The sequence below is a fragment of the Oryzias latipes genome, chromosome 13 (assembly GCF_002234675.1).
Source record: "Oryzias latipes chromosome 13, ASM223467v1".
Classification (NCBI taxonomy): Eukaryota; Metazoa; Chordata; class Actinopteri; order Beloniformes; family Adrianichthyidae; genus Oryzias; species Oryzias latipes.
In genome coordinates this window covers 30,556,197-30,582,101 of record NC_019871.2, presented here as the reverse complement: position 1 = coordinate 30,582,101, position 25,905 = coordinate 30,556,197, and the positions used below count along the sequence as shown (strand labels likewise).

The 25,905-nt window shown below is 40.6% G+C and overlaps 1 protein-coding gene across 2 annotated transcripts; it reads right to left on the bottom strand.

Moving 5' to 3' along the window:
- Nucleotides 1-25,533, bottom strand: ngef (neuronal guanine nucleotide exchange factor). 2 transcript variants are annotated; one of them, XM_023961608.1, is made up of 15 exons: nucleotides 24,909-25,533; nucleotides 17,538-17,607; nucleotides 15,831-16,169; nucleotides 15,528-15,592; nucleotides 12,014-12,264; nucleotides 10,271-10,431; nucleotides 10,039-10,191; nucleotides 8,782-8,911; nucleotides 8,609-8,683; nucleotides 8,238-8,327; nucleotides 7,012-7,169; nucleotides 3,202-3,360; nucleotides 2,323-2,402; nucleotides 2,145-2,249; nucleotides 1-2,076 (listed from the first exon to the last, which is right to left on the bottom strand). In XM_023961608.1, the coding sequence occupies exons 1-15, from the start codon at nucleotides 25,126-25,128 to the stop codon at nucleotides 1,817-1,819; spliced, it is 2,316 nt and encodes a 771-aa protein (XP_023817376.1). In that variant the 5' UTR covers nucleotides 25,129-25,533; the 3' UTR covers nucleotides 1-1,816. The 2 variants fall into 2 exon arrangements, with proteins under 2 accessions (XP_023817376.1, XP_023817377.1); XM_023961609.1 differs by having other exon boundaries at nucleotides 15,528-15,595; nucleotides 15,840-16,169.
- Nucleotides 25,534-25,905: the final 372 nt, after the last annotated feature.

Below are 25,905 nucleotides of genomic sequence, written 5' to 3'. Positions count from 1 at the left end.
TTTTTGACTGCAGGAATGTTTTTATATGAAATGTTTTAAATGAATCTCAGCTAGTGTGTAAGTTCTAAACCGTTTAGCTCTTTTCAATTCATTTTATTTATAAAGCGCCAGTTCACATGCAAGGTTGTCCCTAAGCGCTACACAAAAGGCAAAAAAACAACATACATATTTATAATTGGGATAGTTACTTTCATTTCAGATCATTCTAATAAGGTCAAATTTTCTGTTTTTCATGAAAAGCAAAAGGGAATAAAAGAATAATATAAAGGTTTTTAGGTTTGAACTCCATATGGAGCAAGGAGAAGGATGACTCTTTAGTCTAATTTTCCCACCAAATATTTGTCCAAACAGAAACATTATTGTTTTGATCAGACAAGCTTTTACATTAACAAATCCCCATCCAAATTCCAGTTTTTTTTAGCCAATTTAGCATTTAGTCCTTACAAAATTGCAGTGCCAAGTGTTTCAGCAAATTTCAAAATCACTAGTCTTTTCAGCCAACTTAACATTTAGCTTAAATATCATGTTCCTGCTCAGGTCAACCTTTTTTGTCAGAACGAACTTCGGCTGCACTGGTTCCTGTCTGAATGATGGGGCCGAGGTGCTCTGTGTCTCTTTTTTCACTGTTTTTTACAAAAGCTCGGCATGTCAGCACAGGGAAAACCCCCACAAAACCTCAGTCCACAGACAGAAGATTGACGGCCAAACTGCTTCACATCGTTTTAGTCTGAAAAAATGTCCAAACACTGGATCTAAAGCTCAGAGTCTTCCAGGAGTGAGGAGAGCAGCGCCTCATGTGATGAAGTCGTGTTTCAATCATTTTACAGCTTGTGGGTTTATTGCATGTACCTCACAAAAACTGTCACTGACTCCGCCTCTCTGCTTGACTTGTGAACAACCTTGATGGGTGTGCACAGATCCTGTTCCAGCCTTTACTTTTATTCTTAAAAAAAGAAGAAGCTGCATTGCTGAAGAAAACTGTGGAAAATCTTCCAGGAAGCTTAAAGAAAAAATGCTTCAATGAGCTGATCTGATGATCTGCTGTAGCATGAAAAGATCTGCAAATTGAGCAAACTGGCTGCTGTCGTGGGCATTCTCCATCTCTGGTTCTACTCATTGAAGGATGGATTTCAGAGCAGTCACATGCTCACACTCAAAAGGAGGCAGGAAAATAAACTGCTCTGTTTCGTCATGTATCTTCATCACAGTCTTCGTCTCTGCTTTCAGCTGCAGAAGCAGCTTGATTCTTTATTACCAAATCTGGGTCAGAACCAAAAGCAGAGCAGAGGCCCGAGTAATAAAATTGAATTCTTTACAGAGCAAAAGAAAATTTTTAGTTTTGTCCTTCATTACACAATGATTTCTTTAACTTTCACAGTGCTGCTGTTAAGCAGCTGCTCCTCTGAGTACTGTGCAACTCTGTGAACATTATGCATCAGTTTGTGAGCGATGTGCCTCAGTTTGTGTCTCTCTGAACATTATGCATCAGTTTATTGGCGTTGTGCATCAGTTTATGAGTGTTGTGCGTCCTCTTGTGGTGTGCTACAGGATGTGGATGGATCTGTGGTCTGACAGTCCTCCATAGTTGTCAGGTGTTTCAACAACACAATCCTCCATGCCTGTAGGGTTCAGGGTTACACAACAGACTGCATGCACACAAATAGTTCTGTACAAACATTCACAGGTCTGTGTGAGAAGGTGCACACAAAATGAGGGTTTTAACCCTTCAGTGCAGAGAATAAGGATGTCACGGAGGGAGGGAGGTGACATGAGTCCATTTGATGCTTCTCTTAGTGCTTCTTAAGGTGACTGTCATTCACTGTGTTCCTTCATTGCTGTCCCCAGCATTTACACTCCAGCGGCTAGAGAAGTCCGGGTTCTTTCCCACTCGTCTTCCTGCTCTTATGCCGCTCTTGGTCCCCACCTGAGGGCCTCCTCCGCTATCATGGGCCTGCTGGACTCTATAAGCCTCCCTCAGGTTCTGAGCTCGCACCTCTTTGCTGTGTATCTCCTCGACAACTCGACTGGGGAACCAGCCTTTTTCTCCATCGTGGAGTCTTTCACCCATCATCCAGCCTACAACACAAAGGATAATGAGATCCACAGCTGAGCCAATCCTCAGGAGCAAAAACTGCTGCACGCACCATCTTTGGTTCTCTCGAGAAGGTTTAAAACATCCGCCATCTCAATGGAGATCTCATCCGACTCTTGAGCGGTGTATGACTGAATACACTGGACCTGTGGAGAGTCTGAGCATGCACACATCCTGAGTTTCTGCCTGCATACATCAGCAGAACTGTGCAGTGTGGACAGGCCTCTCACCTGCATGCTGAGGACCTGCAGACGTGAAGCGTGTGCGCCTGTTAGGGGTAAGTGCGCAGATCCATCGCAGCTTATCGCTCCTGTCAGATGAATGCTGGTATTAGTTATGCAAGACCAATGGGTGAACCTCTGCTTCACTGTAACACAGGCAGCCTCACATGCCAACAAATATCTTGGGAAAAGATTCAGTCATGATCAAAAGCATTCTTTCTGCTAACAGGTAAAGCTGATGACCTCATAGGCTGCCACCACAGGCAAGTAATTACAAATAGCATTTAGAAGAGTTTCTGGATGTCTCAAAATAGCTTCTTGGGAGGCCAGAATACACCCAGGAAGACAACAAAAGAAAACGCCTCCCTTGAAAAAGTCAGTTTACAAAAAAAAATGTTTTCAATTTAGTTTTTGCAAAATACCTGAAATGTGTGGAGGACTGTAGACAAAAAAAAAATCCAAGTCTGATATACTAAGATGAAAACTGACACATGAAAGTAATTTCCCCGTTCTTTTCAGTTCTGAGTTCTCAGACTGTCCAAACCACTCCTTTTCTTTCCACTCATACTTCTGTGTTTTTGTTTGAAACAACACTAAATAACCAACAGTTGATGGCAGCACATGATCTTTTCATTCTGGTGTCAATGGAGCTTGTGGCAAAGTTTTTAGTTACTTCTACTTCTAAGCCAGAGTTCAGAATGGCCAACATGAAAAACATTGACTGAAAATGTTAAAATTGTTTCATAGAAGTTGATTTTTTACCTATTAAAGCTACACTTGAACAATTGATTTTGGTTTTAGCGTCCAGTTGAGATTGAGCAGTAGATTCGTTTAAATCTACTACTAAACCAGAAGGCTTTTCCTGCAGTGTTCTACACTGAGACTCACATGCTGGAGGTCTTGATCATGTAGGTGACAGTCCGGTCCTCCTGGTTCTCCAGCATCTTCAGGTTGAAGACAAAGGCCAGCTGTTGACCCTGGTCTTCCAGATCTTCAGTCCTCAGCATGGCCCGTGTACATGAGTCAAGAACCTGGAACTTGTCCCCACTGTTAACAAATTTGATGAATTAATCATTTGAGCATTCACATGATTTAAATGTGGTCTTAGACTCTAGATTAGCTTTACAAAAGTCGAGTTCAACAGTTTAACAGTGCTGCCTGTTTCATGGACACAACAATTATTAAAAACATTCACGTTTTGCTGCTAATCGTAAAGAATGCACTGACACAGATTTGGAGGAAACCATGCAGATTAGTGCCTTTTAATTTTAGTTTCCTCGTCTTGGGACATGGTTTGTTCTGGGGTTTGTTTCTTTCCTCTTCACCTTACACCCCACCGGATTTAAATTTTCCAAACAAGCAGCTGTTTTTGCTTTCGTTAGCTAGTACCAGCTACATCCATGTCCACGTTTTTCTGTATTTTTCTGTTTGTCACCTTGTCTCCACCCTTTTTCCATGTTGTGCTGCTGGGTTTTGCTTTGTTGTTTTGAGCTTCTGGAATTTTTCATCAAGCCATTCTCCAACAACGACGATCAATGACAATCGTCATAAGAATCTAATCATGTAATTAGATTAGGTAAATAGGACATGTGACTTCATTGCTCACCAAACACAGGATTAAAGGGGAAAACCTTACCTTATTTGTTCCTTAAACCCAAAGTCCCCTTTTTCTAAACACATTTTTGTCGTTTAATTTTGTATTTAATTATTCCTCAGCCATACTGTGGTCTGTCAGTGATGTCTGTGTAAATGTGTTTTTAGTGACTTTTTATTTCGGAACTCGTGGACTCGTCAATTGTAAAATGAGCATAAGATGCGCTCATAGCATAAGGCAGGAAACTGGACTTTGGTGAGTCCTAGGAAAAAGGGTCAAAACATAGACGTGTGTGTAGTTAACTGTTGTTTCAAAGCTTGAATTTTTGTGTCCTCACTGAATGTGTGAGCTTCATCTTCCCAAAGTGAGTCCTTTAGAGCAGTCAACCTTTTTTTAGTCAAGGTCCACTTTTTCCTTGACAAAAATCCCAAAGCACACTAACAACCGTAACCCTTGTGCTATCCTAGGCACTTTAACGTTGGGAGTTGGGTCATCTAGACCCACTAGACAGTGTTCTAAACCTTTTTTCTTCAATGATTTGTGATCTTCATTGGTGTCCATGGATTACATGAAATCTTTCCACCTTTATCCACCTTTGTCATGGTAGGGAGAACACGTCAATGTAAGGGTGGGGTCATCTAAGATAGCACATGGGTTAAATGTAAAAAAAGAAACTCTGTATTGATGTGCAGTCCATCCACAGCATTTTTTATAACAATTGAGACACAAAAAGCTGGAAGTTGCAGCCGTTTTTTTCTAATAGTTGAAATCATTTTCAATAATACATTTCAACAGGAAAACGTTAAAGTTTGCCCAGGTAATTGTTAATTGGTAATTCCTCCATATTTCCCTCCCCTCAGGTTTAGAGTCTGGGTGTCATCCTCGACAGCACTCTCTCATTGACTGCCCACATCAATAACATCTTAGTAACATTCGTCGTCTCCGTCCCTCTCTCACCCCTCACTCCACTGCTGTCCTAGTCCACAGTCTCATCACCTCCCGTATCGATTACTTTAACTCCCTTCTTTCTGGACTTCCTCAAAAAACTCTCTGTAAGCTTCAACTGGTTCAAAACTCAGCTGCTCGAATAATAACCCAAAACCCAAACTCCCTCCATTCACCACATTACACCCGTCTTCCAGCAGCTTCATTGGTTACCAGTACCTCACCAGATACAATACTGGAATTTCTGGTCATTCTGATCAGTGTCTTGAATCAAATAAACGCAATGAAAAATGTATTTTCTGATCTTTCATATTCCTAACTACTCTGTGTTATACCTGGTCCTGTTTGGATGAACACAAAGCTGATATCCTGGAGGTGAAACTGAAATATTTCCCATGGCACACCTGACTGTCTCTCACAGCAAACTAGTGGGCTTCAGATCACTCATTCAAATTTGAATGTTTGTACACAAAGAGAGTAAACAGCATTAGACTGAAACTATTTGCACAAAAGTCGTATATTCAGACCACGTGGAATAATCTTAGGTATTTCCGTTTAAAAATACAGGTTTAGATAACAGTACACCAATAATTAACCCCGGAGTCACAATTTTTATGTTTATTTTGTAAAACTTCCTTCTTTTCTGTTTAAAAATTCAGCTGCATTGTTTTTTTGTTTTTGTTTTTTCACTAAAATGATCAAGATGCAGGTTTATGTTCCAGCTTAATCTCGTTTGGTTTCTACTGTAATTTTTACCTCTATTTTAAACAACAAAGTTGGCTTTGATGTTTTTTTAGGAGTAAAACAATTATTTGTGATGAATATTTGTGAATTATTCGTGTGAAGCATTTAGGTTTGTTTATCAAATTGTTGACACTATATTACAGTTTTGTGCTACTTATTAACTGTTTAGGCACAAGGAGCCCCAAGCATGGGACCCCCTGTGCTTTTCCCTGGGCTTGCTAAAACCACCTGTGGCAATCCCTGTGGCGACTCATGAATGGATATGCCGAAAGGTAAGCAACAGCACTATACAGTAAAGTGAAGGTACATGCAGCCGCAGTCATCCCCTGTTTGCTATACTCCATCGAGTGTACCACTCTCTACCGCGGACACATCAAGGCTCTAACAAGACTTCAGCTCCGCCACCTTCGCTTCATTCTCAACATCAAGTGGCAAGACCGTATTCCAGATGTTGAGGTTTTGAGACATGCCAACACAGTTGGTGTTGACGCCCTAATAACATCGTCACAACTTTGATGGGCAGGGCACGTATGTCGGATGCCCAACAATAGATTGCCCAAAGCAGTTTTCTACTCTGAACTTTCTCAAGGACAAAGGAGGACAGAAACTACGTTATAAAGATGTGCTAAAGCGACACATGAAGAGAGCAGGCATCCCACACTACAACTGGGAAGAAGAAGCCCCACAAAAATCCAATTGCCGTGAAACTTTAAAGAAAGTCATGACAACCGTTGAAGACCAACGCCAACATGAATACCAACGGGCACATCACTGGCGTCACTCCGTAACAACTTCAACCCATTTCAAATGCTTGAGATGTGATCGTTTCTGCAGATCCCGTGCTGGGCTAGCAGCCCACATGAGAGCCTGTCATTTTTAATCTTCAAACTCAAGACAGTCAACTTTGACACACGAAGGACAGCCACACAAATTTTTATATTATCAGCAGCGGCAGCATTTGATGTTCAACAGTGATTTCTAGAACAACTCCTGAATAAATTGTTTAATTTCATCATTCTCATAATTGCATTCTGATTTGTAGTTGATCAATGTATTAGTTTTCTTTAAACTCAGAGAATTTAAGACCAATAAGCTATTTTTTTAACATTTAAATGTGTCTCCAGTGCACAAATGCACCGAGATCTTGTCTGAACAAACCGAAGTTGTTGATCACCAAAATAAATTGGTATTGTCATTTATATTCAATAAAATCAACATTTATAGACATAAGAAACAACAGCAGGTCGAGCACTGCCCCCTGTGGTACTCCAAATGTGATTTGGTTGCCACATCTTCTTCTTGGTTATATGTTCAGCCAAATAAAATCTCATAATTTCTGTGGTTTATTTCTCAAAAAAGTGTTCTCAATCCTCCAACACAAACACTCAGGTCAGTTGTCCTCGTTGGAAGCTAACCTGCGCTTGGTGATCAGCAGCAGGTTGTTGAAAAGGAACAGGCAGATGGGCTGGTGGAGCTTTCTGCTCCTCATGGTCTTGGTGCTCTTTGGTCCACACATGAGCTGCACTTCACCCTTTTTGAGCAGCCAGCGCGAGTGTGAGATGATGGGCACAGACTGGGGAAACACACATGCATCAGAGACACACACCTACTCAGTCTTCTCTACACAAACAGTTTCAGGTCATTAGTGTGCTGCTCATAAAAGCTGCTTAGACCAGTGTAACCAGTCAAAACTCCTTTGGTTTCATTATTAACACAAATGATTTATTCTTGATTATGTGAAAAATGTGAGGCGGAAGCCCTTTGTATGACTGTTTCTGTTAATTCTCTCAATTGCATGCTTTTGTTAGAAGAATTATTCATACTTCACACAGATAAACTACATTTTTATTTTAAATCATGACGATCTTTAAACTTTTATATCAGCTTCAAATTTGGTTCAAGTCAATTACTCGAGGGAAAAGGTTTCTCTCACATGGAATAGTTTGTTTTATGAAAAAACTGGCAAAACATTTAGTCATTGACCCTTCTATCAGTGCAATCGATTGGGAAGATTCAAGTTAACTGTTGTGCAATGTGTCATAATGTTCTCTACAAGAGTTTAGGAATACAATAGCATAAAATCCAATCTCCCTGAGACTGTTTGTTTGAAGCAGTTAAATAAGAGAAATAGATTCAAGTGTAGAATGAATAATTTCTCTTCTTTACCTAAAGGTAATGTTGCAAGATGTGAAATTGTACCTAAATCACCATCAAAAGGCAGAAGCAAACTCAACATGTTTTATGCTGAACATTTGTGGAAAGTTATCATTGATCCTGGAAGGGACTGAGGTGCCACAACAAACTCTGAGAAAAAAGATGGTGACGGGTTATGTTTGTGTTAATGATGACTGATTTCTGACGTGTTTTATTGCTGGTTGTGTTCCTTTTGTGTTGCTGCGGTGTCTGCACACTGTGAGAATGTTTCCTTATGAGCAACACCATGATATTGACTACAGAGAAACTGGTTTCAAATGCTGGAGGCTTCTTTGATGTGGTTGAACCTGATAGACAGTACAAGTCCAATTGTTTTCATGAGTCTCTGAGGCCGAGTGTCTCTGGAAAATCACAATTTCCTTTTGAAATGTTTGCTTTGCATATTGTTGTGGATGACAGAAGAGTCTCTCACACTAGCTTCCTTTACCTTGGTTTTAAACTCCAGGGTTTTCTCGATGCTGATCAGTTCCTCTGTGCGACTCATTTTTCGCACGCCCTCGTTACACTCCTGCACAATCTGAGAAGGACACAGTTCAAACTGTCACCACTAATGGCAGCACAGAGGTTCACAGAGCTGAGATGACCGCAGCAGTTGCAGTGAAACCAGAAATCGGTCAGTGAGTGAACTTAAAGTCAGTCTAGGATCTCTTCCCCCCCCTAAACTGTTCCTTCGGTTTGTTCAACAGCAGCTGCCTCCATATTTTAAAACATGTCAAATCATCTTGTTAAACAAAATTATTCACAAACAATTTCATTCTACCAAAGAAGCTGTCCCTGAAACCCTTCAGCGCCACTCACCTGCTCCAGCTGTTGATGGGCTTTGATGGCATTTGTCTCCCTCTCTGAGTGTTCCTCTGCTGTCTTCAGGATGTTCTGCACAAACACGCAGATGTTGATGAGCTCTCTCAATGAACCAGTGTTTTCTCCAAATTCAAATAGAAGCTTTTTATGTTTGATGGAGAAGCCTGTACCTGCACAAGGAGCTTCAGTCGTGTGATTCTTTGAAAAGGGAGGATGAGGAAGGAGGTAAAAGACAGACCCCTAACACAAGAATGTTTTTCCAATTCAGCCATGGTCTCCCGAAAAGCCTGATTTTCCTCTCTGGAAAGAAAACAATGGTATAAATCATTTCAGGCACTTGTGTTTAGTCTTCAGTGCACCAAAGATCCAAGAAGAGGAAAAGGAAAGATTTGAATTTTCGATGTTTCATCTTTTATCTAATCTTAACTGGTGTTTTGATGATCTCCCACAGTAAGGAGTTCAGTCTGGAGTCTCCCACGGTCAATTTGGAACAACAGAGAAAAGTAAAATAAAGGCAAAAAATGCAAGCAGATGCTGCTTTATAAAAAAAGAAATCAACTTAATAAAAGATGGCACATTGTTTTCCAATAAATGCAGTTGGAATGTCTGAAAGAGCTGCAGTATCAGGTTTAAAAAAAAAGGTGAACTCCTTCATGCCTGACTTTATTTCCAACTCTATCAAAAACTATTCTTCAGTTTTTTTTCTGTTTAAAGTGATGTTTAATTTAGTGGAGTCCTGGATTTATTGGTACATTGCAAATTGCGACAGACAACATGAAGGGGTTAAAAGAGAGCATACCAACAAAGAGAGAACACATAATGTGAGAAATGCTGCCCTTCACTAACATAGGATTCATTTAATTGTCCCTCTGATCTAAAGGGAGGGGCAATAGAGGCAGAAAACTATCCTCACAATTGTTATGAAGCTTTCTTTGCTTCATGCAGATGTTTACCAGGATAACATTGGATTCAGATTGCGCACAGTCCCATTATTTTTTATTATATATATATATATATATATATATATATATATATATATATATATATATATATATATATATATATATATATATATATATATATATATATATATATATATATATATCTCATTTAAATTATGTTTTTTTGTTCACCTTTCTGCATATCCTCTTGGGGATATTTCCACAGCGAATCAGCTTTCACTAATTTCCACATTTAGTTTGGCAGAGTTTTACGCCGGATGCCCTTCCTGACACAACCCTGTATTTTATCCAGGCTGGGGACCAGCACACTGTGGCTACCAGGTTTGGAATTGGCGTGAAAGGTCTTGCTCAAGAACTCACACTTAATGTGAAAAAGTAATAATTGACACCTGCTGTACTTTTCTCTGATGTATAAATGTTCATGCCGATAAACCTGGAGTGAAACACCTGCATTCAACTACTCACAAAATGCGCCTGTAGGTCTTCTCCTGGTACACCTGGTTGATGACATAGGTGATGAAGACTTTGAAGTGCTTTTCTGCGTGGTGAAAAACAATGTCACACACATCCGAAATCAGAATTGCCTCCTCAATGCGGTGCTCCAAATCCATCAGGAACCTGAAAGCATGGAAGAGCGTCCTGTAATCCCATCAGATTTAGGCCAACGATAAACTTTTTCAGCACAAGTTCTTCCTACCTTTCACTGGCTTCCATTACTTCCTCAATGTTTGAGAACAGGAAATGCGTGTCAGACTGGCTGAGGGTGTTAATCAGGCGGGGGTTACGCAGGAAGTGTGTCTCTAGGATTTCCAAACTTTTGTAGTATGAAGCTTCCGAGGTAACTAGCTCAAACATTGCCTAATGAGAGAAGCAAAACAAGATATTTGAGAATGTTGTGATGATGCCCCACAACTTCCTGAAGTTCATAGAAACAACTTATACAAATATTATACTCATACAAACTTTCTCTGAAAAAGAAATTACAGCTCCAAAAAGTGCATTTTTCTAAGGAACACCAACCGCTTTTAGTTCTAGACATCCAGACAGCCTTAGTCCAAATCCACTGATATTTTATAATAACTCTATATTCATTGGCTGTTTCTTTATTTTATAACATAAATTTCTGGATTTTCTGCCACTACAATGACCAACTTGTTATTTCTATCCTAAAACAGATGTTACAAAGGTTTTGAGTTTGTCTTTCCTGTTTTCTCCCTGGTGCTGTTATGAACAAATCCTCTTTGCCATTTAACAGATGGGTCAGAGTTTTTGTGTTTGTCTGTCTCTTTGCTGCCTTCTCAGCCCCAACTGGTCGTGGCAGGTGGTGGTTTTTAAGGAATCTGGTTCTGTGGTGATTTTCTTCTCCTGTTCCAGGACTCAAGGGCCTTCATTTGGCTGTTTTTCTAGATACGTCTTCTGCAAGCCTGTTGTTAGATACTTATGTGACATCCGTTATGCTAGTGAGAAGCTACAAGGGCAAAGTTAGCTATTTGTATTGATTGTTCAATACAAATATCACATGGAAAACCCCTCCAAGGTGATCTGGTGGTCTTTTGCATGGCAGACAAGTAAGATAGTTTGGTTTCTTCCTAGGATTTGAACTGAACTGAATTATAATGATCTGGCATGCTGAAATAATTTATCTAGATTAGATATTTCTTGCCTTTTGTGTTGCAGCTAGGCTGAAACATTGGCTGTAACCTGGCCCTTTATAAACAAACAAAATTCAATTGTAACCCAGACTGAACTCAAACCAGACCACCATTTAGTGAGCATTTAACATTTTTCACAACTAACTGTTTTCCTAAAAATCTACAAGGACTCACTTAATCTTTTTAAAACCTTGCACTTCTATTGTACTATCATTTACCAGTTAAAAGACTTTTGGCAATATAAAGCTAAACTCTGGACATTTAGCAAGTAAAATATTAAGATTTGCTTTGTGGAGTTTCTCATTTACTATGAAAGTAGTGAAAAGTCACCACTGTTGTTCGTTTCAGATCTTCTGAACCCATGAACTAACTGAACTAACTAACCAGCGCAGTGGCCTTGCGGTAGAGTGTCCACCCTGACACTGGAAGGTTGTGAGTTCAGATCCTTGCTGAGTCATACTAAAGACTCTGAAAATGGAACCCAATCTCAGCATTAGGAGGCAGAATTGGGGAGATAAACCACAGAATGGTTCCAGAGTGTGGCTGGGTCTGCAGGGGATGGCCAAATCCAGAGAACAAATTTCACACACCTGTGTGACAGCTAACGGCACTTTAACATTGATATGGTTGTAATTGTGATCACAGTCTTTGAGCATGAATGTGCTCTGTCTGTGATCTTTCCTGTCTTGTACCATTAGCCTGGGTTGGGTGCTGAATCACTGCTTCTCTGCAAAGTGATCCAAAACACTAACACGTTTGACAGGTAGGTGGGATGTTTCTTTGTGTACCTCTTGCATTCTGATTTCATTTTGTGACAGACGGCTGAGCAGGCCGCTGCTCTGCACAGCTTCCAAGTTCTGCCACAAGCTCAGTGAGTGGGTGTTGTTCCTCAGCTGGAGCTGCAGTGTCGGCTGGGATGTGCCGGCACTTGCTTCCGCCTCCGTCTCCCCTTTAGACCCCGGATACAGATTCTCTTGCTGCCGTCGTTGCTCAATCTCCTGCTGCTTGGATGTGTCTCTGTATTCCTGGTACAGGAAAGCTAAAGTGTGAAAACAAAACGATGAGTTTCTTATGTAGGCATCTTCATTAGCATATTCTCATTTTAACATTACTTCTTTCTGTCTGTAAGATTTCTGTCCAAAAGCACTCCATTAATTAATCTGCCCACATGTCTCTCTATCTTCAGCAGAAAGAGCACATTCATACTCAGTGATTCATGACTCAGCAGCAATGGAAAGAAGGCTGTCTCTTTGATTTTGTCACCATATTTAGGAGTTTCTTGTATTGTGTATCTGTTAGATTATTCCACTATTATTATTTGTGCTAACTGTTCAAGATAGAACATTTGGCCTAAACAATCTCCATCCTACCCAGAGTCATGAACCTAAATCTGGGACTCCTGAAGCCCTAGGTTGGTAATTAGTTACCCAGCGTAAATAGTCCTAAAGGACAATCCACCCTTTAACCACAGAGAGGGCAATAACAAGCCAATAAGACACATGTGTCTTGTTGGCGAGATCATAAAAGTTTTTAATTTCTCAAAATATTTTTTTTTACATATTATTTAAGTGTAGCTGCTGTTGTAATTATTTACTGCTTGCAGGTCGTATGTGTGTATGCAGACAAATTGTTGTCATCAAACCATCAGTTGGATGCAAGGCTGTGTGCAGCCTTTTTTTGTAAAATGTTACATATGTAATACATGTTCTTCCTAGCTCAGTTTTATGTTATTATTCTTTATGCACTTGGACAGTTTGATGCTTCTTTAATGGAGTTATGGGGGTTTTAATAAGCGGAAAAATTTTAAAAGGATTTATGTTGGAGTAACAAGAAAACATATGTTTTCTATGCAACTGCAATTGTCACTTTAAACAATTATAATAAATAAATAATGAGGTATTTGACATTAATGTGTGGTTACATTTATTAATCATTACATTTTGTTAAACGTATAAGTTATATCTGGCCCTTTTAGGACAGCCACCATGCTAATGTGGCCCCTGGTGAAAATTAGTTTGACACCCTTGCAGTAAGAGATGAACTCTCAAATCAGCTGCTGGAGGTCCTCATTACACTGGATTGTAAAGAATTGTATCATGCCCTACTGTACTGTGCTGTACTGGACTACTTACAATGTACTATACAGTACTGTGTCTATGAAGACTCTCATTCATCCAGGTTAATTCCATCATACTAGTATTGCTGTCATCTGGACTTAATTTTTAAAGTTAGAAAACCTCTTATCCAAAAGGCTTTGTAAATTCTGAATTGGCTGGTAAAAGAGAGATGCTATGGGCTCTCCAATCTCGCCCATTGTGGCCAACTTGTACATGGAAGAAGTCGAGAGAAGAGCCTTGAACTCGTTCCCAGGTACTACTCCAAGCCACTAGTTCAGATATGTGGCCGACACTTGGGTCAAGATCAAGATCCAGGAAGTGGAGGCTTTCACAGATCATATCAATGCAGTTGACAAGAACATCAAGTTCACCAGGGAAGACACAAAGGAGAACACCCTAGCCTTTCTAGACTGTGCAGTGATCATTGGAGATGACAAAGAGCTCCAGGCTGAAGTGTACAGGAAGCCTACTTACACAGATCAGTACCTGTTGTTTGATTCAAACCACCCTTTACAGCACAAACTAGCCATGATCAGGACATTACACCACAGAGCCCAGGAGGTGCCCACAAGCTCTGACGGCGAGAAGAAAGAAGAGCAACATATCCGCCAAGCCCTCCAAACCTGTGGATATCCCAACTGGGCATTCACCAGATCCCAACATACAAGAAAACAAGACAAGAAGGAACAAGAGCCTAAACGGAACAGTATTTCAATTCCTTATATCTCAGGCCTGTCTGAAAATATAAAAAGGATTTTCAGACAACATAAATTCCCAGTTCATCTCAAACCAGTCAATACTCTCAGACAAAACCTGGTTAGACCTGGTTAGACTTAGTTTTTAAAGTTAGAAGACGTGAAACGTCTTCTAACTTTCAGATGACAGCCCCTAAACCTACTACTATGTTATTCAGTACTGTGTTGTACTGCACTGTACTGGACCATGCTGCTGTATACTGTCTTTTTACTGCATACATAAACTCAGATGGCTGGGAGTAGGACTGTCACACAGAATAGTCCTACGCTCACAAAACCTGGGTTCGCTTCTCTTAGGCAAAACCTTTTGTGCCTATCTGGATCTCCCTGTGCCTTGTGTAAGGAAAGGCATCCAGCGTAGAAACTCTCTGCCACCTGTGCAAATCAATGAAAGCTGACTCGCTGTGGCAACCCCAAACAGGATGTATTGAAAGTGAAAAACATAGTACTATACTGTGCATTTCCGTACTACATGTACCATACATTACTCAACCATACTGCACCATACTATACAGTACTATTCTGCACTGTACTTCTTAAACTGTCCTTTAAGTATTAATGTCATGTTAGTGACTTCCCTTCCTAAGCCCACAAAGTGATCTAGAATCTTTCTGAGGGTTGAGTCTTAAGGCCTGAACAAAGTGTTATCACTGACTCTTTGTTTTCTGGGACTTCAAAAAGTTCTAGTTTGTATTTAACCATATACAGAGTGTCCTAAAATGTAATCAAGATTTACAAAACTCTTTCTTCAGCTAGTGGCTCTATGGCTAATAGTGTCCACCATGAGCTTTTGTGTTGCTGCAGTGACCATCACTACCTGTGCACTACATCTGCTCCATAGCAAAGCATCTGACATTGCGGTCTGAAACTTTGATCCCTCACAGATGCTTTTCAGGTGGATGACAGCGGAAGATCTTCTAAAATTGTTTCCTGTGAAGCATATTGCAAAGTAGATGCTGGTCCTGTAGAAAATTGCAGCATTGCAATGCCACACAACAAATGAGGAGGAGGCAGATCTACATACTTTCGCATCTCATGAAGGTTCAGGTGGGCTGAAAGTTTGGCAATACATACTGTGTTTCTGCACAAATCAAGCTCGTTGTGTAATCTTTCACTGTCATATACTGCAGATTGGTTTAGTGGGTGTTGAGCTTGGCAGAGTTACATAAGAGCAAGAGGCACAGGGTGGAGGAGGGGCACAAACATATTCTTGCTCTGGACTTTAAGAGTTATTGTTAGTTCTGTGGTTCTATGGTCACCAAGCTTCCTGATGTTAGCAGGAATCAGAAATGTCACAAAATGTTGAAGCCTCTTAGCAGTTTCAAAGCTGCTTTCATGAGCACGTTTGACGCATGATTTTACATAGAGTATTTTCATGCCTCGTGTTGGAGTGGGGGAGTGGGCAGCATTAATGAGTTGCGGTTACTCACCAACACTTTTGATGATGTTGAGACCATGGAGCGCTGTCTGAGGGCTCTCTCCATTCCTCAGCAACCTGAAAACAGACACATACATACATTTTTAAGTTTTTAATTCACGATTCGCTGAAATGTAAAACCTTCACTTTTTGTATAAACACTGGGTTGTTACAGTCCTTCTGTTGCATCCTCAGGTCTCCGGTGCAAAAGTGAAGAACCAAAACCTATATGTTTTAGTTTCAATGAACATATTTACAGTTTTATCGGTTTAGCTGTAAAACAGAATGTGTTTATTAAAATGTAGTTAAGTCTGACCTGTGGTTGTGGTTGTGGTGGTCTGCTTCATTTGAGGACGGCTGTTGCAAGTCCATTTTATGCTCAATCTTCTGGACGGTGAAGGCTGAAGTTCTCTGCTCAGGTAGTTTATCAGATGCTGGGCTGTGGAAGTTGTGCGTCCGATAAGAAGGCAGGTCTGTTGTGAAGTCTCGCTGGCTGATGGAGGCAGCTGACTTGTCCACCCTCGTCTCTCCTCCCACCCCTCCTGTTCTGCCCACAGCATCCCTGTTGCTTGAAGCTTGCCTGCTTCTTGTCTCACCATTGCTTGGCAACGGAGCTCTGAGATGATGAAGCCGCGGCGAATGCTGCGGGCTGGCTCTGAGGTTAAACAAGAGAAAAGTACTTGTGCTACATGAAAACACTCAATACATGCATCTCACCCTTCATTACATGCATATTCAGATCAGGGACCACATCAGTTTTTTGTGTTAAATCACAATTCGGAGGGTTCACTTTTCTCATGTTCTCATTTGTGCATTTTTTTTACTTTCTGAAATTTTAACCCAAATGAAAAGATCACATTGACAAATCATAAACACACATAATGCCCTGCAGTGACTGACCAACTCCAGCTAAAGTCTGGGTGCTAACAACACAGCTGATTCCTTTGCTCAGAGGAACTGTGGCAGCAGACTCAGGTGAGTTATTGTCCATTCCTGAAGCAGCAGTCTTTTTAGGTGCAAAAACACTGCGATTGTCTGTGCAATTGTTGCTACTTATCTTTGTAGTTTAAACTTTTACCAGAGCTAGTCTGCCTAGCCTGTATGACGCAGCTTTTTACCTGATTATTGGAGTTGTAGGTGGAACCACATTTTTTATGAGACCCTTTCTTGACAATGATTACACACCCTTGGCTTGCAGTTCACCTGCAGAAAATGTTCAATTTCTTTTCTCCAGCAGGGGGCGCAGCTCAGGGTCTCCTGAACTCTGTTTGGTGTGTGTTTTTATGGTGGTTTGGGGGGGGGGGGGTCTGACCCAGCTGTTGTTGGACGGCAGGGGGTGCAGCAAATACTATGTTGTAGCCCCTTCTGCAGACTGATCCTGCTTTACAACCAGGGCTGCATGCATGCAGGAGTGCAGATATCAGAGTAGCACAGGTTGAGCTGAGCATTTGTTTCTGCAGCTTCAAGCTATTTCCCTGCAAAATGAGGAGCTTTCTTTAGATAATCTGCTGGAGCTGCAAGGAGCCTCGCTAAGCAGTCCCGGAACGTTTTGTTTCCCATGAACACTTTTCTTCCAACAGGCAGACAGCATTTCTGCAGCATTCTTCAAATGTGCTCTGGGCCTCTGACTCACAGTAGACAGGAAACAAAAGGATCTGCACTCATTTAGGAGAACAGTAAAGGAGCAGCTGCTGCCTCCTTTGTTTCCCTGCTACCCAATCGCAGCGTCATGAAGGATTACTGGCATTCCGGATAATGCTTTGTGTTTCTGCCTCATAGTTTGTTCCAGGAGCTTCTTCTCTAACCAGATAACTCTTTTTTTGTAACTTTCTCCAATTGAAAGATAAATATAGCAGCAGCAGCAGCAGAACAGTGATGTATATTTTCCTTCTGAAAAGAACAAATCCTGCAGACCTGCAGCATAGTGCTTCATCATGTCCCTAAAGGTGCATGTTCTTAGAGACAAACCATGAATGGGAGTGTTGTGGGTTATGTGCGTGTCCATTTTCAGAGAAAGACTTACTGTCGATCCACTGACAGCAGTGAGGCTCTCTGGTTAGAGGAGGTTTCTGCTCTGTGCTCCACTCCAGAACCTGGAAAAGGGGGGAGAGGAGCTGTTACTGATTGTTTTAGGTACTTGAGCAGAAAAATATATACAGAAAATAGTGAAAGGCCCTGTTTTTTCACTGGGACGGATTCTTTTCCTCTGTTTTTCAGCTTTACGGAGGTTTAGTAAAAACAAAACTCATGAACCCCAGAGTGCTACTGCGCTTAATCTCAGTTCTATCACAAATGTTTGAGCTTGCAGATTTCTTAGATCTCCTCCCTCATTCGTTCTGCAGGTCTCACCACTTGGTTCGTGCTTCTTTTTTTTTTCACAAGCAGGGGCAGCTCAAGGCTCACACTGAGGTGGTTATAGGGCAAACCTGACTCTGACTCTTAGGCCCACAACAGGAGTTTGACCTAAAGGAACCTAGTAGGGGACAGCTGCTCACTACTGTAGAAATAAAGATTACCTTTCACCCTTATTAGGATCATTTTACCCCTTTTAGTGTGTGAATGTGAATGGCTCTGTGACTGTAAAGCGCTTTGGGCCTTTAAGGAAACTAGAAATGCGCTGTACAAGTACAGTCTACGCCATTTACCATTTAATAATGTCACATTTAACAAGACATTTTAACAAAATATTTGTCATACAACACATTTCAAATGTTATTTTATCAGCACTGATACTCAGATGAATTAAGTTCAAGGGTGTCTACAGAAACTTTCTCTTAACATGAATGAATTTTTGAGTTCAGCTCAATGTTTTCTTTGGTTTTAAAGGGGCGTTCTTGCTTGTTTTAGACTCATTTGAGGAAATAAGATAAAAGTTAGAAATTGTCATTCTACTTTATGAATGAGCAAATTTCAATTAACTCAACCCAAAACGTCGGTGAAGGTTTTCATTCATGCAGGTAACGTCTTGAAGTTGAGTCATAACAACTGGACTTTTCAAACATTTCAAGGAAGAAGATTTCATGTCCAGTTGCTATAACTCAACTTCAAGTCAACAAAAAAAGGTTAAAATTAGAAATAAATAAAATCCTTAAAATGTTCTCATGATCACTATTATGTTCAGATTCTTTCAAGGTTTCTGGACAAAGTTCAGATCAGTCTTCAGAGAAGTTCTGGACCTGTTGAAGGACTTTCTCTTTCTGTGGTTCTGGTCTCTGCTGACCCTTTAGCTTGTCTCTGTTCTTAGTGGTTCTTTTGTCACACCCACTTGTCTGCTTTAGAGTCTTGCTCTTTGAACTTCCACATAATAAACACGTCACTGAGGATGATGCTCAGCTGCAGGCTGGCCTGCAGCCAAGCAAAACACTCTCACCAAGGTGTGCCGGGCCACTGGCGCACAAACAACTTTCTAACACGGCTTCCTGCGTAACATCACTAAAATTAGAAATAGCAGCGCAAGGCAGAGAAACTAGCTACGCATTTGTTCCATCAAGACGATCTCAACGCTCCTTTCAGTTTTCATCAGGAAGTCTCTTGAAGAGTCTCCAGTGGATCCAGAACTGCTTACTGTTCATAAAGGACATCGTGTTCATTCAATTAGAGCTTTTCTGCAGCCTTTTTTGTTGAGACTGACAGTGGAATAACCTCCTTCTTCTTGTGGAGACACCAGCGATGTCTCACCTCCACTCTGAACTCTGAATCGCCCAGAATTGAAGTCCCACAGATGTTTATAGGTGGAGAAAACACATTTTGAACACCTATAGGCTCGGATGGAAGCAGTCACCATGTGTTAGTGTTGAATCCCAGCTGTGACTCATTTATTAATGAGAGGGGTCATACTGTGGAGGAATTGGTGCCTTTTGAGGGAGAGGTGATTTTTATCTGTTCTGCAGCAGCTGAACCTTTTGTTTCCAAAAAATGACCCACTGTAAATGTGAAGGAAATAAACATACAATCCAACCTCAGTTTATCAAACGAAAGTCAATTAAGAGCTCTCAAAATAATCCCCTTGGGTAAAATGGTATGTCAAAGCTTCCGTCTGCACCCACAGGAGAAATCTCCACACAGCATCCACCTTCACTTTTTAGGACACGTGTCCAAAATATTCAGGGTTCCTTGTACTCCCAGGCAGGAGATGCAGTCCTGCTTCCAGAAACGGCTTGATTGACAGCACTTGTGTCTGCTTAAAATGTAAAGCCACATTAGACAAATGCACAAAGCCCATTACATTTAAAATATGCAGCAGTCTGACACCACTCTGTGGTTTGTTATTACCTCAGCTGCGGCTGCAGGGATTTTAGGCTGGAATAGAGGTCTAATTTCTGAGGATTGCACAGCAGACATTGTGTTGTGTGGAGTGACAGAGAGAGATGTGGGCTGAACTCAGTGAAATCCACACACTGCATAAAAAACTCTGGCACTTTGCTAATTGAAATATTAAGTCAAACATTGCGAAAATTTGACACTTTGCACATTTGGATGCAAACTGCAAACATTATATTGAGATAAAATGCAAGAAAGACACCCTGAAACCAGCCCTGAAGCAAGTAAAGAACTATTAACAAACATTAAGGCACGTTGAAGATTGATGTCTCTGTTTTGACAATGTCACTCAGCTATGACATCGCTACATGGCAGTAAGCAAAAACTCCACACATCCTGCTGTGGCTGATCCAATTCAAGAGGAACACTGAGCAGAATGAGCTGGAGTTGAACATGTATGCTCAGAACATCAACTTGAAGAATGATATCCATCCATCCGTTCCCTGTACTCACTTAAAGCAGTTCAAGGTCAATGGGTTTCCAGAGTGTACCTAAAAACCTTCGGACAACCTGGACAGTTTGTCAGTTCACTGCAGGGCCACTTAGAGACAGACAATCATACATACCTAGATTCTCTCTTACACACTCACAAAAACAACTTAGAGCAGGGTTCTCAAAAGTTTTTGTGGCAGAGGGCCAAATTAGGAACTCAAGACTAGACTGGGGGTCAATTTTTGGTGAAAAAATAGATAAACAGATTAAGTTGTTTTTAATAACTTTAATGACCAAGTGTCATTTGTACAGTTAACCAGGCCCTCCAGATGTTTCCCCAGTTGCTGTCGGAGGTTGCTGCCCAGATCTTCTACTCGTCTAGTAATTGTATCATTTGACAGACTTTCTTTTGTTCTGGACAGACAATGTCAGCTACTTTCAGCATCCATTGTTTTTACAATATTTCCAAAGCCACAACATAGCTAGCTTCTGTCACAGCTTCACTGGATTTAGCCATTTTTGTCAACATCTGTTGTGCAGCATAGCCTCCTTGTAGTTCTTGGAGCTTATTGTTGGGCTCCTCGCCTGTAATTTGTCATAATTTTTATGATTTGTAACATAGTGACGATTTATATTGAATTCTTTGAGCATTACATTTACTTGCTTGCAAATAAGTCATGAATTTATCCAGCCCTTGAGATACGACAAAGTAAGCATTTGTTCACTTAGCTTGAAAGCGCATTTTCTTCTCGCCAACACAACGCTTTTCCTCAAAGGAACCTATGGTACTCTGGCTGTCTTTCAGTGAGAGTCACCAATGAACCTCTGATTTTAATGGTTTGTGGACGTGGGAGGAAACTGAAGTGCCTGTGCCCAGCTAGAGGCTGAAAACATGTCTTTCAGTTGCAGATGGAAAAACCAGATTTGTTGCAGTTGTGTCTTGAGAAAACCTACACATGCAAACTCCACTCAGAGCGTACCCGGCTAGGATTTGAACCAGCGGCTTCTTACTACTGTTAAGCCTCTAGAATGACGTAGATCCTGAACCATAACTTTTTTACGAACACTAAGAAGTGCCAATACGATACAGGAGAAATGTTCAACAACATGATTACAACTAAGGAAGAATATCCATAATTCCCTTTAACACTAATATGCTAATTTACTTCAAACAAAACATTATCTTAGTAATTTCTCACAATATAAATGCACTATCTGAAGCGTGGATTAACAATGTCAGGGGCATGGACTTTGATCTTGAGAAACATGATGTGGTTTGTGAAAACAATTGGGACAAGGTGCAGCACTTTATGCAGGACAAAACAGGTTTAGACAAGAGATTCCAGATAAAATGTCAATAGTTGTGGATGATTTGCTAGGAGTGCAAAACATTACAAGTCTTGTTGAAATCAAATAAACATCTTAATTCAAACAGTATGTCATGTTATTTGATCTGCTGCCCTCTGGCAGAAGGCACAGGTCCATCAGAACCAGGACAAACAGACTAAGGAACAGCTTTTTTCCACAGGCATACACCATCCGGAATTCACACATTTCCACAAACTACACCCCACTCTGACTTTGTAAAAATACTGAATCACGGACTACTACAAATGGATGCAATATCTTGAATTCTGTGCAATAACACACAATATTTATATGCTGCGCTCATAGCAAATCAACTCATTCCATTCTATTTTTTCCATACATATTTAATATTTAACTGTTTCTGTACATATTGTAAATGTTTTTGTTAGAGATGTGAGAACAGTATTTCTATTTTATTTGATTTATCTTCATCACTCCAAGGCTGCTGTTTCATTGTATCATCATGTACAATGACAATTAAAGGATTCTGATTCTGATTCTGATGACACATCTAGAACGTCAGTAATACTACCTTCAATGACTGGATGGAGAATTTGGTCTAGTTTTTTCTGATAGCAAGAAGCCTTTAATAACAAATGGAAATGTCGTGAATACATTGAATAGAGTTCTTTTAGGGGTGGACCTGATTTAGCAGGCAACATTTGTACTCATGACTCATCTCATACTTTACATAAATGATGGTCCTGGGAAAGAAACATTTAAAATGAAAAAAAAAATAAAAATGGGGTGTGATTAGGGGAAATTGTTCTAAAATGTGTCAGAAACTATTTGACAGGCAAATATTAATTTGTGAAGCTGGATATTGCATGCTCCATCCCCAGGAGTCAGTTTTGGGTCATAAATTATTTGTATTATACAACAATTTCACATGTGAATGATCTAGAATTTTGAACTTTATACTATTTGCAGAAAATACAACAATGAGGAGATCTGGTGAAAATTACAGCCACATTTTAATCTGATTACTCTAGAGTCTAGACATTGACAAGGTACAGAAAAACTGTAATTTAATAAATGTATCTCTAAATTTAGACTACATTTGTGCTATTTAGAAAATACAGGAGGGATAATAAACTCCAACTGATGTAAATATGTGAAGAATTATTGAAATCAAATAGTTTTAGTCAATGATAGAATTAGTTAAACCCAAGACACTCAAAACTAGATGGCTAAAAGTGTTGCTATACTGCTGAGGGTGGTCCATGTACTGGATTGGAAGTCACATCATCCATCATGTTAATTGATTTGACCATATTTTGACTTTAGTGTAGAGACCAGGAGACATTTGTCTCAAAGGTTCACTTCAATCAATTCAATCAATGTACAAAAAGGCCCATAAGAATTGATTGTAAAGCTTATGGGATGCTTGGATCAAATCAACTCATCATTCATGAACTCTAAATTAATCCATGTTTTTGATTTAGTAAATGTAAAACTGCTTTGTAATCTTGTATAAACCCGGAACAGTCTGTTGTTAGGTAGAATTCAAAAAACTTGAATAATTAAATGAGGCCATTAAAACCTTAAAGCTCTTTCGGTTCACACAACTAAAAAGGATTTTGCAAATTGGTCAGTCGTGTTAAACTAGGGTGCAAACAGTTTAAGCATAAATACAAAGGGGTCTTCAAGCTATGACAATAAAGCTTTATCTTATCTTATCTTATCTTATCTTAGCTTAGATTATACTGGAGCATTTGCAGTGTGGTGTCAGACGATAAAATAACAAAATCGAAAAATAAGGAGAATGTTCTGCTGTATGTTTGGGTTTCAGGTGCCAGCATAAGGACTAGATAAGCGTCAATTCCTTTTGACTCTCTTCCAAGCATGTGATGATGTCAGAGTCAATGTTTGTGATAGTATTTTATGAATAGTTCTATGGCTGAGTATTGGTGCAATTTTGTGCTAATATGTAGCTTCTTTGTTGTGCTTGCACAACCTCATTGTCTTTTTTGTTTTTTAAATTGTTTAGATACTTGGAAATAATAATCAATTTAGGTCTATTCATGCAAAATGTTGCATGTTTTCATCTATTTTTAGGATTTACAATAGGTGTTTTTTCTGGATGTGACAGCCTGGTTTGGCACATGTCAAAAGGCGACAGGGCCTTCCAGTTCCATCTGCACCTCCACTCAGCAGCAGAGAAAGCCCTCAGACATCCTCTTTTAATGTCACACTCTGCTCCTTTTACTCCTCACGGCCTGCTTCTGATTGTTTCACTCACATGGCCGTCATGGGATCAGTGGAAGAGCTCCAAGACTTGGGAGAGCCCTGAATCAAGTCTTTAATCTGCAACCTAAAGCAACGACTGCCCCTCTCCTTCCATCCTTTTATTCATTCCAGCGAGGTACGCAAGGTGACTGACTGGGCCCAGAAGAACACCGGCACCACCCTGCCCACCTAGAGGACATCACCAGCCCCCAGCATCTTAGTAGGGCCAAAAACATCATCAAAGACTCCCTCCATCCCAACCACCGTCTGCTTCAGCTGCTTCCCTCAGATCTCACAAGGCCTGCACCAACAGACTAAAGAACAGTGTTTTTCCCCTAAAACAGTCAACCGGCTGAACAAAATACAGACTATTGAAAACAGAAAAAAACACTGTGACATCTGTGTGATTACCATACTTGTGAAATGTTTGGTTAAGGAAGTCCAATGTATAGAATGCATGTGCAATGCATGTTTTTTAATTTACATATTTTTGCTCTTTTTTATAGTTTACATTTACATTTTAGATTATTTCAATCCTTAATAGTATATATTCTTTAAAACACGTGGAGAACGACGCCATTTTTTATGGTATCACAATCTTCATTGTACAACAATGACAATAAAGATATTTCTGATTTTATTATTCTTTATCAAAGCTTTTATTTTTAACAATATACAGAAGTGCTTTGATGTTTTTTTATAATATAAAATGAAAAGGGATTCATTAGTGAAACTGGTTATCATTCTTAGTGTCTTAATGGCTGTAATTTAATGTTTGTCATGTTTGATTAGTTAAGTATTAAAGTATTGACGCCTTGATTCTGACCAAAGTCTAAGCTGTGTTGCATTCACTGAGACTGGGGGAACACAGCACTCAGAGTGTGTGAGCCCCGCTGACAGTCATGTGATGCCCTGCAATCTCACACTCACTTCCATAATCAGTTTCTCCCTGACCAACCAGTCTGATGGCAGTTTCCTTTGGAAGTATCAGTATGAAACAGCAGCGCTGATGTGGCTCAGCTGAAACCAAACAGCACAGTCTTACTGTCAGTCTGCTCGGTGTTGCCTGCCGTCTTCTTCTTCCTCATGGAGCGGTAGAAGCGCGAGTTCCTGCGGATGGGCTCTCGGCTGAATCCGGTAGCAGAGTCTTCATCTTCATCATCTACATTGCGACTGTTCTGGACCACCTCTGTCACCCGCTGCTTGTTCGGGGCTTCCTGTGCTTTCTGTCCCCACTTGCTCCGGAATAAAGCTATCACAGACATGACAAGACTCCTGTCCCCGTTTCACTTTGGAAATATTGACTTGATCTGGAGGAAGCTGATACAGAGATTGTTGTCCTAACTATCCGTAATCCAGGAGCAAATCCATGTTTTGGAACGGAAAGTTGTGGACGAAAGCAGGTCCAAAAGCTGAGGTCAGCCAGACGTCAGGATCGATGAGCGCTGTAAAAGGCAGGACTGTGGGCACTGTCGGTGGCTGAACTGTAATCACTGGATTTATGACTGCGTATCTTTGTCCCTCCTCTCCGGGTTTCTCTCAACACACCCAGTCACACTGCAACATTCCTGAGCTGGTTGGGCCCTGACAGTGCAGCTGTCGTGGAACCGGAAAAGCCACCTGTTTCAGAAAGCATCCGCTCACATCCATGTCTGCCTCTCATCCCTGAACCTGCCGTTTGTGCCCTGGGCTGAATCCCACTGTCATGAGTGCAGTGTTTACAGAGCAGCTCAGTCAGGGCCCCTGCTGCAGTTTGATCTGGAGTCAGCTGACCGCAAGAGTTTAAAGTTCACATTATCCCACAGCGCTGAAGCTGAGACATGCAGCTCCACTCACTACCACAAAAGCACTTTGACTTTTTGTCATTTAGTTGAGTTTTGGTCAGACACTAACTCATCACTGCTCACAAATGAGGAGACAGGGCCTTTAGAGAATTGAAATGCAGTAATTGCAAAGCATTTGTAGCTTTTGTTCTGCTTCTGCCAGAATGTGATGAAGCGTGACCTTTGCACAGGAGATGAAGCTTGTAACTCTGCTGCATG